The 13,833-nt window shown below is 42.9% G+C and overlaps 1 protein-coding gene across 3 annotated transcripts in view; it reads left to right on the forward strand.

The window, feature by feature from the left end:
- LOC110528591 (sodium- and chloride-dependent taurine transporter) overlaps positions 1-9,590 on the forward strand; it is a 46,319-nt gene extending 36,729 nt beyond the window's left edge. The window contains exons 11-14 of one of the 3 annotated variants that reach the window (XR_016497452.1): positions 1,058-1,160; positions 1,564-1,664; positions 3,342-4,317; positions 4,502-4,831. Coding sequence is in view for 1 of the 3 variants with exons in the window: in XM_090242000.1 (XP_090098126.1) it covers positions 1,058-1,160; positions 1,564-1,664; positions 3,342-3,512; positions 4,625-4,783 (534 nt within the window). In the remaining 2 variants the exon portion in view is untranslated. Of the gene's footprint in view, positions 1-1,057; positions 1,161-1,563; positions 1,665-3,341 lie in introns of all 3 variants that reach the window. The other 2 variants (XR_016497453.1, XM_090242000.1) reach the window with 2 other exon arrangements.
- The last annotated feature ends 4,243 nt before the right edge of the window (positions 9,591-13,833 follow it).

Genomic DNA, 13,833 nt, shown 5'->3' on the forward strand with positions numbered 1-13,833 from the left:
CACCTTATGGCAGTGGTTCCCACTGCCCTTGAATAGAAAATGGTCTTGTGAAGCGTTTAAACCTCAAATTCCCCCAGAAACAAGAGTCCCACACATACAGTTCCCCTTTCTATTTTCCTATCTTCTCATGCCAGTACCTCACAATAGCACCACTTCAAATACTCTGGTGTGGCCTGAGCTTCCCAGTAGCCTACTGTATGGTCTATTTAGAGAAATATTTGGCTCACACATACACCTCACTCTCTTTTATCTCCACCCTGAGAAACCCTACTGAACTGTCAGTCACTTTCTGGGAAGCTCATCTCAATCCAGGGCATCATGAGCTGTAAAAAGGTATTGCTAGCTAGCTATACTTGGAGATACTGTGCTGTGTCCCTGCCTCTCAGCCTCATAATATAGAAAGGAGCATGGGATGACCCTCAGAAAGACCAAACCCACCACAGTCCCTACTCCCTAATCCTACCCCACTAAGCCCCCTAGACAGCCAGGGAGTCAGGGACTTACTGCTTTATGTAATCTCGACCACAGTAGCCTGTTCTTTTTCCATGACATCACAATCTCATGTTGCCTCTCTGACTGAGTGCTCTGTTCAGAGTTGGAACTCGGGACGGCTCAAGGTTCCGTTGGGCTATTGTGTCGGAACATGTCTGCATCACAAATGGTACCCTATTCCTTATTATGTAAAGTGCACTACTTTTGACCAGGGCCCATAGGGCTATGGTAAAAAGTACTGCACTATGTAGGGAAGAGGGTGCTATTTGGGATGCATATGGTTATTCTCCCACCACTACACTCTTAGAAAAATGAGGTGCTATGTAGAGCCTAAAATGGTTCTTCAGCTGTCCACATAGGAGAAACCTTTTGAAGAACATGTTTTGGTTCCAGCGAGAACCCTTTTGCGTTCAACGTGGAACCCTTTACACAGAAGGGTTCTCCTATGGGGACAGCCGAAGAACCCTTTTGGAACCCTTTTTGTTGTTGTTGTAAATCTATGCATTAAATCCTACATTCACACATGATCCAAGCACTAAATCCTGCCCGTCTCTCTCTCCCACAGGGTGGCATGTATGTATTTCAGCTCTTTGACTACTATGCAGCCAGCGGTGTGTGCCTTTTGTGGGTTGCATTCTTTGAATGTATTGCTGTAGCCTGGGTTTATGGTACGTCTACTCTGGAATATAATGCTCTGTCTGTGTATGTCTGTATAGGAGCTGTGGTCCTTAAATGTCCTCGGGCTCCGTCAGTGAAATACATTCACAACCACTCCAAGCTGTATAGAGATGTCACAGTTCTGTCTCAATTTATTGTGGCATTATATCGCCGGACACCGTCAAAATTACATCTAGACCTAGACAGGCTGTGTCCCAGGATAAAGAGGAACACGAGATAGAATACTGTCTCCATCAGAAATGGTACCCTATTGTTCCTATAGTGGACATCTTTCTGACCACAGCCCTACTATAGGCCCTGGTCTAAAAGTAGTGCACTATTAAAGGAATATAGGGCCCCTATTTACATCAATCTGACAAAATGCTTCTATTTTTTTTTCTCTCCTCCTATCAGGCGTTGATAATTTCTATGATGCGATTGAAGACATGATTGGCTACAGACCAAATGCCTGGATGAAATGGAGCTGGTCTTTTATCACACCTCTTCTTTGTGTGGTGAGTCTTATGTTCATTCACATTAACTTTGTCTCAAATGGTACCCTTGTTATATTTGTATTCTATATAATGTAACCTATGGGCCCTAGTCAAGAAGAAGTGCACTACATATGGAATAGGGTGCCATTTGGGATTCAGGCTCCTATAGAAAAGGATAGAAAGTGATATATCTGTAAATATCTGTCACCCCCCCCCCCCCCCCCCACACTCAAACATTATACTACTACAACAGCAGTGTGTGTGTATGTGGGTTTGCGTGCCCGTCCATCCGCTGGATTTGCTGTGAAAATCCACAATTGACTCAGTAAGTTCAACAACGCTGAACCCAAGATGGAATGGCCATCTGCCTGCTAAAAGAGAGGAGACAGACAGACAGACAAACAGTGGATTCCTTCCCATCGGAGCTAGGGGTAGGGTCGTAGATTTGGGAGGTGGGGTCGTAGATTTGGGAGGTAGGGTCCTAGATTTGGGAGGTAGGGTCCTAGATTTAGGAGGTAGGGTCCTAGATTTGGGAGGTGGGGTCCTAGATTTGGGAGGTAGGGTCCTAGATTTGTGGGGTAGGGTCCTAGATTTGGGAGGTAGGATCCTAGATTTTGAGGTGGGTGGTCCTAGATTTTGAGGTGGGTGGTCCTAGATTTTGAGGTGGGGGGGTCCTATGATAATTTGCTTAACAAAAGTGGCCAGGCTCTGTAAGATCATATCCCCTCCTGTTTGGCCCTGGTGGTTAAAGGTTAACCGGTGGTCCTGCATCCCTGGAAGTTAAAGGTTAACCGGTTTCCCTGCTCCTGGAGGTTAAAGGTTAACCGTTGGCCCTCTGTCCATGGAGGTTAAAGGGTAACCGTTGGCCCTGCCTCCCTGGTAGTTAAAGGTTAACCGTTGGCCCAGTGCTCCTGGAGGTTAAAGGTTAACCGTTGGCCCTTACTCCCTGGTAGTTAAAGGGTAACCGTTGGCCCAGTGCTCCTGGAGGTTAAAGGTTAACCGTTGGCCCTCTGTCCATGGAGGTTAAAGGGTAACCGTTGGCCCTGCCTCCCTGGTAGTTAAAGGGTAACCGTTGGCCCGGAGTCCCATGCTGTGTGTGCTTGCTGGATTAAAACTGTTGAGGCATTTGGGAAATGTGGTGCTTGGCTCCGTCCGGAGGCTAATCCTGTTTAATCTCATTGAATCTCCTGTGTCTTAACAGCCAGGAAACATAGTGCTATTTGTTCTCTTGAGACGGACTAAGGAGAGATTAAGGAGAACTCAAGGAGAATGAAAGGGACTAAGGAGAATTTGAGGAGACTATGTGTTAGTGGATGTCAATTACTACCAGCTCTGATATTATTATAATTTTAGGCGCCATAATTGTATATGGCTGTAACTTTATCAATTACGTCAATAATTGTTTTCATTTTCATTTGTTTTCCAAAATGCTCATGAAACAATAGGTGTTTGTCTGAATGAATTGAAAGACTCGGTTTGCATAATTTATTTTATTTTTTTCCAGCATCAAGTATTGTATTGCTGAGAACAAGAACGTTTTCCAGTAGATCCCTTGTTTTGAAACTGATAGTTAGCTAGTGCAAGCTGGCACTGCAAATGTACCAGAACGCCAAACCGTTTCCTCATTGTCAGACATTGGAGAATTTGAGTTAGCATTAATATATTTACCGTCCGTTGGTGTTTTCTCTCTGCCTCCAGGGTTGCTTTGTCTTCTCCTTGGTCAAATACAAACCTTTGACGTACAACAAGGTCTACGAGTACCCCGACTGGTCCATCGGCGTGGGCTGGACTCTGGCCCTGGCTTCTATGATCTGTATTCCTATGGTGGTGGTCATCAAGATCATCCAGTCCGATGGACCACTCATAGAGGTTAGTACACAACTCCTATAACTCTAGCCCCCAGGCCCCTCAGTTCTAGACACTACACCCTAAGCCCTATCCCCCAAGCCCCTTGGTTCTAGACACTACACCCTAAGCCCTATCCCCTACCCCTAGGTTCTAGACACTACACCCTAAGCCATATCCCCAAGCCCCTTGGTTCTAGACACTATACCCTACGCCCTATCCCCTACCCCTAGGTTCTAGACGCTACACCCTAAGCCCTAGCTCCTACCCCTAGGTTATAGACCCTAGACCCTAAGCCCTAGCTCCTACCCCTAGGTTCTAGACCCTAAGCCCTAGCTCCTACCCCTAGGTTATAGACCCTAAGCCCTAGCTCCTACCCCTAGGTTCTAGACCCTACACCCTAAGTCCTAGCTCCTACCCCTAGGTTCTAGACCCTACACCCTAAGTCCTAGCTCCTACCCCTAGGCTCTAGACCCTACACCCTAAGCCCTAGCTCCTAGCCGTAGGTTCTAGACCCTACACCCTAAGCCCTAGGTTCTAGACCCTACACCCTAAGCCCTAGCTCCTACCCCTAGGTTCTAGACCCTACACCCTAAGCCCTAGGTTCTAGACCCTACACCCTAAGTCCTAGCTCCTACCCCTAGGTTCTAGACCCTACACCCTAAGCCCTAGCTCCTACCCCTAGGTTCTAGACCCTACACCCTAAGCCCTAGCTCCTACCCCTAGGTTCTAGACACTACACCCTAAGCCCTAGCTCCTACCCCTAGGTTCTAGACCCTACACCCTAAGCCCTAGCTCTTACCCCTAGGTTCTAGACCCTACACCCTAGGTTCTAGACCCTACACCCTAAGCCCTAGCTCCTACCCCTAGGTTCTAGACCCTACACCCTAAGCCCTAGCTCCTAGCCCTAGGTACTTCATGTAGTTCAGAAGCTTCATCTTGACCTCTTGACTGATATAGTGGACATCCCAGCAAAGTTGTGATTAAGCCAGTAGAAGTCGGTGAGTCTTGAGGTCATTTTTTTAAGTTGATCCATCTGTAGCAGGTACACTTGCCGTCATATAATCATACTTGTACAGTATATTGGTATTTAGTGGAGTTAAACAGAGCTCTTTTTTGTTGTTGTCTCCACCCAGAGGATCAAGGCTGTGGCAGCTCCGCTGGGAGGTGCTAGCTCCCGTCCAGTCGACCACCGTCCCAAGGGCATGTCCGCCGAGCTGGCCTACCCCCTGGACCCTAACGGGAACAACGGCCTGATCAAGCCCACCCACACTATTGTAGAAACTATGATGTGAGCGCTCTCTGTGAGAGGAACGAATTTTAAAAAAAGAAAAAAAAAGAAATGACCCGCTTTCTATGTTATTATACTATATTATCACTAAACTAGTTATAGGACCAGGTTTACATTGCTATGTATCTGCACTAGGAGTCTTCTTCTTGTTTTTGTTTTCTACAGAGGAAGTTACATTATTGGTTTCCTGTCTTATGTTTTTAATATTTTTTATTAAACTATTGTTATTAATATTACTGTTATTACGATTCATGTAGTTAGAAGGAAATGTAGATTTCCATGCCACTTGGAGCAAGCAGAATCAGTACATGGTCCATTTGTACTTCTTCTTCTTCTTCTTCTTCTTTCCCGTAGAACTATAAGCGGTCGTCTCTATTTTAGGAATCTTTTCTTCTTCTTCTTCTTTTTTTTTTTACAGAGAAGAAAATACATAATAGAAAAAAGGGGCGTATAAAACCGTAAGAACTAAATGTGTGTCATGTTTTTGAGCAGTAACATTGGACTATGTCCTGTTTGTATCTAGATCAACCTAGCCCCTCTCTCTTCTCAGCTTAACTAATGTCTATAGTACGATAATATCGTGGAGGTGGTGCCCCCCGCTTTGTATACAGTGAGATTAGTCGAGTGTTGTTCGTCGTCGATGTTTGTTGTAAAATTACAACTGAACCTGAACGTGCCTCCACTACTAGGCAGCGTTCATGGTCCAGAGCTTCTCATCTACAGTTGCTAAAAAGTTAGGGTTTTAAAATCCTGCCCCGGTCTGCAATACTGGTTTTTGACACACCTATTTGCTAGAAGGTACTTGAGCACCTTGCAGTAATTGTTCTGTCTGTATAAATAACACTGCAGTACAACCTAGCTTTTTAGTGCTGGCAACTGTACCTGGCCCTGACTGTGGAGGTACAAACCTGTCCTCCTTGTACAGTGTCTAGTGTACATACATACAGGCAGCCCAACTCCATGTTAAAGTAGACTATACTATGCTGGTGAAGGACACTACTGCTACATGCCATCCATCCCAGTGCATACAGTAGCTACATCATACGTCTTTCAAGTCTGTGATTTAATTATCTGCACTAAGTAACGAAGTGAGTTTTTTTCCTTTATTCTTAGTGTTTTAGTCTGTTGTTGTATCGCTGGCTATAGATAGAGGACATGACATAGTGGCAAGTTAATACCAAGCACAACATCACACTATATAATGCATAAAGCATCTCTTGAGTCTGTCTCTCTAATGGATTGACAGGAGCCTAAAGGACCTGCCACAATAACTTTACGCATTAATGTAAACTCCCCATACAGTAAATATGGATCATAAATCGCAAATATTGATTAAGGAACCATCAAAATACAAGCAGACTGCTTCTCAATCACATCGATCAGATCTTTCTATTGAATTTCTGCAGGCTAGGTCAGTGTACGTTCTGATGTGATGATAATACATATGGTAATTTGATTAATATACTAACTTATACTATCCACTTCCTCCAGCCTTTTCACACTCCCTGTCTATCGGTCGTCATATCTTAGTTTAGTTTTAAATATTATATTAGTACAGCTTTTCAAAGAGGCAGAAACAATTCAAACAAAAGCCTTGTTGGAATTTGAAGAGTTTATGATAAAACAATGCAAAGATATTCTTAGAATGGAATGTTGAAATGTGAAACCCCATGTTGTGAAACGGAAGCTTCGCTTAATTCTATTGATTCTATTCCATAAACATTTGAAAAATCTTCTTTTTTTTCCCCCCTGGGGGGTATAAATTCAGAACGTTTAGTTTATTGTACTTTGATTGTTTTTCAATCACGTTTTTGCCTTTTTGTAATTCAAAATGTAAAATGACCACCCCGTCTCCAGTTACTAATACTTCCTGAGGATGAATCGTCATTTAACAACACTGTTAATCAACAAAACTGCAATTTGTAATGTGCAATACTTCGTAGAAAGATAAGTATTTTTTAACTCTGTTTTTCAAATAGGTGGTACTTTTAACTTTGTAGAGAGAAATAAAAATATAAAAAACTTGCTTAAACAATGCAAGAGACAAAATTACGACAATTTCAGGGGCCAATGAAAACCTACCACAAAATCTTATGCCATAATATCAACAAAGAAACAACGTTCAATGCAGTAGTATCGCTTTCTGTCATAACACACAGAATTTGATTCATTTTTATCAAAAATATTACACGTTTTAAAATATCTGGAGTTGCAATGAAAAGTTATCCTGCCATTTTATAATGACTATCTCAAATCTGATTTGGTAGTCGGAATTGGCCTGTGAGGTATAGGTGACATTCTGAAATGATGCTGCCGCCAAACATAAGCCTGTCTTATCTACCGTAGTGCTGTTTGTTTGTACAGAAGATGTATTATGTCGCACAGAAATGAACCGCTAGTTGTTAGCTAGCTAGATACCTGAAACAAACCGCTAGTTGTTAGCTAGCTAGATACCTGAAACAAACCGCTAGTTGTTAGCTAGCTAGATACCTGAAACGAACCGCTAGTTGTTAGCTAGCTAGATACCTGAAACAAACCGCTAGTTGTTAGCTAGCTAGATACCTGAAACAAACCGCTAGTTGTTAGCTAGCTAGGTACCTGTAACAAACCGCTAGTTGTTAGCTAGCTTGGTACCTGTAAAAAAAAAAAAATGCTAGTAGTTAGCGAGCTAGGTACCTTACAGGTGTTGTATCAAAGAAGCTTACTGAAAAACCAAATGAGAATACATTATTACAGTGAAGATATTGACACCCAGTCCCATCGCTGGAGATTGGAGAAGTCTCTGCTTGTGTCCTAAAATGGCACCCTATTCCCTACATAGTGAACTAATTTTGACATAGGTCTCTGGTCAAAAGTAGTGCACTATATAGGGAATAGGGTGCCATTTGGATCGCATTCTCCATTTCCATTGAGATTAGCTGTCTATAATCAGACAGGCTACTGATCCCTACAGATAGAAAACAAAATGTTAAAGTTATTTAACTCTCCTGCCTCGTACATTACATGTCATTACATACCAGCCCATCCTTTTTTAAGAATGTACAAGGGGAAATGTTTTTAATCCATGAAGAAGAAACATTTTTCAAATACAATTTGAAAGATTTTATTTTTTATTTCTATGGCGCTAAATAACCTGTAAAACAAAAATGTGTGTTTAAAACAGGGTTTTACTGAGAAAAACATTAAACCTTTTTATTTCTTAATAAAAAAAAAAAAACATTTTTGGAAAAAAGCTTTTTGCTTTTCTCATGTGTAGTGTCCTTTAGTGAGTCTATAGGCCACAGAATAAAGCAGGGATCTTGCACTTTAGTCACTCGACATTCACGACCCCAATAATAATAACTGATTGGATTTACAGAGCGCTTTACAAAGTAAGGGGGAAGCTCACCTCATCCACCACCAATGTGTAGCCATGGCAGCCATTTTGAAAAATAAATCCCACCACACAACAGCTCTCATGGTGGAGAGGTGAGGAAGACCCATTGCTGGGAGTATGGACCCAGTGCTCCCTCCCAACCCCCCCTAAAGCAGCTACATCACAGGCTTATCCAGGGCAGTTTAGCCTCTTGTCCCCTATGACCCCACAACAATGTTGGTTCCAAGGCAGACTATTTAAATTCTGCACATAGGCTACTGTATGACTTAAGACATATAGTTAGTAGTACACATTCAGCATTGTGATGTAGTGTCACAAGAGGGTTGATGCATATTTAAAAGGGCCTTTTGAATCAAGGTAAATCCCATTGAAATATACCTATCATCAAATTGACTGTAACCATGAAAATTAAGGATGCCTGCAGATTTGTTAGCGTTTAAAGTTTAAAATTGACCTCGCACATTTTATATAAAGACTCATACAATTTGGTAGGCCATAACTGTCATACTAGTGCAGAGGGTATGGTCAAATAGAAAAGGCAGAAGTGATAACTAGTTATTTTCCAACCATGAAACAAAATCATGGTTACAAACTAAATCTTAATTTGGATAAATGTTACATATTTGTTACACGATAGTGTATCCGCTGAAATACTCAATGTTATTTCAGACTGAGAAGATGAAACCAAGAAAAATACATATTCCCATTACTTTAATGCCACCTTAGTCCATTATCATAATTCATAAACACATCAGGTATGCAAACCACACATTACTTTTGAAATTGATCACTTAGAAAATAAAGATAAGCCTAATGCTTTGTATCTGTCTTGGAATAAGCATGGAGGCCTTGGAGAAAATCCATAGCCTAGTCTCAGATCATGTTTGTGCTGTCTTGTCAACCCCTATGGTTCCGACTCACCATTGGCGTTAACAAAAAACACAAACCGATCTGGGACCAGGCTAGCGGAACCATGCCTCAACAATCAGATTGCAATACAGCAGCACCACGTCTTCTGCCTTTGATCCTGCCTATGCTGTGGTGGACAGCCAATGGACTTGATGGTGGACAGCCAATGGACTTGATGGTGGACAGCCAATGGACTTGATGGTGGACAGCCAATGGACTTGATGGTGGACAGCCAACGGACTTGATGGTGGACAGCCAACGGACTTGATGGGTTGACCATAGCTTCTAACATCTTCTCTCTCCCACGTACCTTATAAAGACCAAACTGATTTATGTGGAGATATATGCCATCTATTGTACTGCTGTTCTTCATATCATTGCTTTGTGTGGTTATTGACTGGTTTTTACATTTGTAGTGATGGAAAAAAAAGCATATTTTTAGTAAGTGTCCTTCGCTTTGATATAGGTGACATTCGTAATTTGACAACTTTGTGAGGGGAAAATAAAAATATGTTTAAAAAAAAAATGTATTGTTAATCATTTATTTGATATATATTGTATATATAGTATTTTTTTTAAACACAGAAATACCTTTACATAAGTATTCAAACCCTTTGCTATGAGACTTGAAATTGAGCTCAGGTTCACCCTGTTTCCATTGATCATCCTTGAGATGTCTCGACAACTTGATTGGAGTCCACCTGTGGTAAATTCAATTGATTGGACATGATTTGGAAAGCCACATACCTGTTTATATAAGGTCCCACAGTTGACAGTGCATGTCAGAGCAAAAACCAAGCCATGAGGTTGAAGGAGTTCTGTGGAGATGAGAGAACCTTCACAATGGACAACCATCTCTGCAGCACTCCACCAATCAGACCTTCATGGTAGAGTGGCCAGACAGAGGCCACTTTTCAGTAAAAGGCCCATTGCAGCCCACTTGGAGCCAAAAGAAACAAGAGACCAAAAGAAACTAGCTTCTCGCGGGTTGGATGAAACCAAGATTGAACTCTTTGGCCTGAATGCCAGGCATCATATCTGGAGGAAACCTGGCACCATCCGGTGAAGCATGGTGGTGGCAGCATCATGCTGTGAGGATGTTTATCAGCGGCAGGGACTGGAAGACCAGTCGAGGGAAAGATGAATGGAGATGAATGGAGAAAAGTACAGAGAGATCCTTGATGAAAACCTGTTCCAAAGCGCTCAGGACCTCAGACTGGGGCGAAGGTTCACCTTCCAACAGGACAACGACCCTAAGCACACAGCCAAGACATCGCAGCAGTGGCTTTGGGACAAGTCTCTGAATCTCCTTGAGTAGCCCAGCCAGAGTCCCGACTTGAACCCGATCAAACATCTCTGGAGAGAGACCTGAAAATAGCTGCGCAGCAACGCTCCCCATCCAACCTGACAGAACTTGAGAGGATCTGCAGAGAAGAATGGGAGAAACTCCCCAAATACAGGTGTGCCAAGCTTGTAGCATCATACCAAAAAAAACTCAAGGCTGTAATCGCTGCCAAAAGGTGCCTCAACACAGTACTGAGTAAAGGGTCTGAATACTTATGCAAATTTGATATTTCAGGTTTTATTTATTTATACATTTGTTTTTGCTTTGTCATTCATTATGGGGGTATTGTGATGTCATTATGGGGTTATTGTGATGTCATTATGGGGGTATTGTGATGTCATTATGGGGTTATTGTGTGTAGATTGATGAGGGGGAAAAAAACAATTGAATCCATTTTAAAGTAAGGCTGTAAACGTAACAAAATGTGGAAAAAGTAAAGTGGTCTGAATACTTTCCAAATGCACTGTTTACAATTGGCCTGAATTCTGTTTCAGCTAATCAGCACCCAGGACCCAAAACTCCCAGTTTATAATAGTCATGTAAGAGAAGCCCGATGATCTTACACGTTGATACAAATGTCTTAATACACGGAGACAAAACACCATGAACGACCAGCTTTACTGGCACATAAAAACCCAGATCTCAAACCACTCATATGAGATTCCATTTTGTATGATGAAGAAATGACTTAAATGTTTAATTAAGCTCAACCGCTTATCTTTTCCAATGAGTAAGAAGACATGGATGTGTTATGGAATGGTGGGGTAAACTTTGGGCACCATTATCTCCTGAATGTTTTGGCATTCATGTCCAAAAAGTAACTTTCTGACCACTTCTACCATGCTCAAATATGTATGGAAAGTTATGTTCAAATCAAAAAGAGTGAGTTCAAAAAGGGATTGAAATCAAATGGAATGACCCTATATCAAATCAAATGGAATGACCCTATATCAAATCAAATGGAATGACCCTATATCAAATCACATGGAATGACCCTATATCAAATCAAATGGAATGACCCTATATCAAATCAAATGGAATGACCCTATATCAAATCACATGGAATGACCCTATATCAAATCAAATGGAATGACCCTATATCAAATCAAATGGAATGACCCTATATCAAATCAAATGGAATGACCCTATATCAAATCAAATGGAATGACCCTATATCAAATCAAATGGAATGACCCTATATCAAATCACATTTTATTTGTCACATGCACCAAACACAAAATGCTTACTTACAAACATTTAACCGTGTGTTTAATACAGGTGATATTTCTTTAGCAGACTATGTGAGATGTGGATCGATGAACGCTGTTTATTTTGGCTGCCAGTGGATATGTTATTGCAATAATAGCAATAATACTTTTAATTTGCACCTTTCCAGATGCCCAAAGGACACAGTAACACATAACATGGTAAACATGAACATCAGAATACTAAACTGCGTTACAACAGAGGTGCATGGTTCCCATTTTGTTGTTGTCGCTAAATCAACGACGCATAGGAAACAAACAACGACAACTTCCAAGTACACCCTGAGGTCCATTCCATCAGGCAACAGCCCCTGAAACTCTATGTCACAACGTGTAGCTGTACAGTTGCTGTAGACAGAGGTTAGGGGCAGAGAGGCAGCAGTAGCTCAGTGAAAACAACAATATGGGCAGATGAAACCTCATGATAAAAGATGTCCCACACTTGTCTGGGTTCATTTTCACAATGAGTCTCGGAGCAGGAGTGTTGATCTAGGACCAGGTCCCCTCTGTCCATAATCTTATTTATTATAACCTAGAATGTGAAACTGATCCTACATCAACACTCCTACTCTGTGAACACGGATCCCTGGTTGGCGAGATCTGTTGGCCCTAGGGGAAGACAGTCCATCCTTAAAATAACTGCAAGTTATTTCTTTAAGTAAGGTTAAGTTAATAAGTTTTCCATTCTGTGTCTGCCAGAATTCTCCAGATATAGCTTTTTATGGCAGATAATATCTTCTTGGAAAAATTTGGCATTTGTGATCTTGTCTTAATACAACTCAGATGTTCTAACTTCCTCTCTTTCTCCCCCCCCTCTCTCCCCCTCTCTCTCCCTGTCTCTCCCCCCCCTCTCCCCCTCTCTCTCCCCCCCCTCTCCCCCTCTCTCTCCCTCCCTCTCTCGCTCTCTCTCTCTCTCTCTCGCGCTCTTTCTCTCTCTGTCTGTCTGTCTGTCTCTCTCTCTCTCTCCCCCCTCTCTCTCTCTCGCTCCCTCACTCTCTCTCACTCTCTTTCTCTCCCTCTCTCTCTCTCCCCCCTCTCTCTTTCTCTCTCTCTCGCTCCCTCCCTCTCTCTTGCTCCCTCGCTCTCTCTCTCCATTTCCCTCCCCTCAAAATGTGGTCTCTAGCTCATGTGACTGGGTTGGCTGGTTGCTTTCCTATGACGGTGAAAAACAGGAAGTGTGTGACAGTTTAATTCTGATCTACTCTGCACTGTCCATAACTGCATCTGCCGAAGACACGGAACTGCTGTGTGCACCATTTAAGACCAGCTAGCATGCCAGGCAGAGAGCTGTTCATTAGGCACCAAATGTTAGAAAACAGACTGAAAAAGGGAGGGACTACCTCTACTTGTCCAATAAGAAACATTTTGTGTGTTGAAAAGCATTTTGCTACGTTTTGCTACCTTTTGGACTAAGGACTAAGGACCCTACAGTTTGCACCATGCAGGCCGGCCAGAAGGCTAGAACAGCAGGTTAGGACAGCAGGTTAGGACAGCAGGTTAGGACAGCAGGTTAGGGCAGCAGGTTAGGACAGCAGGTTAGGACAGCAGACTAGGGCAGCAGGTTAGGACAGCAGGCTAGGACAGCAGACTCAGACAGAAGGCTAGGACAGCAGACTAGGAAAGCAGGTTAGGACAGCAGGCTAGGACAGCAGACTAGACAGAAGGCTAGGACAGCAGACTAGACAGAAGGCTAGGTCAGCAGGCTCGGACAGCAGACACAGACAGAAGGCTAGGACAGCAGACTAGGACAGCAGGTTAGGACAGCAGGCTAGGACAGCAGGCTAGGACAGCAGGTTAGGACAGAAGGTTAGGACAGAAGGCTAGGACAGCAGGTTAGGACAGCAGACTAGGACAGAAGGTTAGGACAGCAGGTTAGGACAGCAGATTAGGACAGCAGGTTAGGACAGCAGGTTAGGACAGCAGATTAGGACAGCAGGTTAGGACAGCAGGTTAGGACAACAGGCTAGGAAAGCAAGCTAGGACAGAAGGCTAGGACAGCAGGTTAGGACAGCAAGGGTTAGGACAGCAGGCTAGGACAGCAAGTTTTAGGACAGCAGGCTAGGACAGCAGGCTAGGACAGCAAGGTTAGGACAGCAGGCTAGGACAGAAGGCTAGGACAGCAGATTAGGACAGCAGGTTAGGACAGCAGGTTAGGACAG

This window comes from Oncorhynchus mykiss, chromosome 7, assembly GCF_057628025.1.
Source record: "Oncorhynchus mykiss isolate SJ-2025 chromosome 7, ASM5762802v1, whole genome shotgun sequence".
Lineage (NCBI taxonomy): Eukaryota > Metazoa > Chordata > Actinopteri > Salmoniformes > Salmonidae > Oncorhynchus > Oncorhynchus mykiss.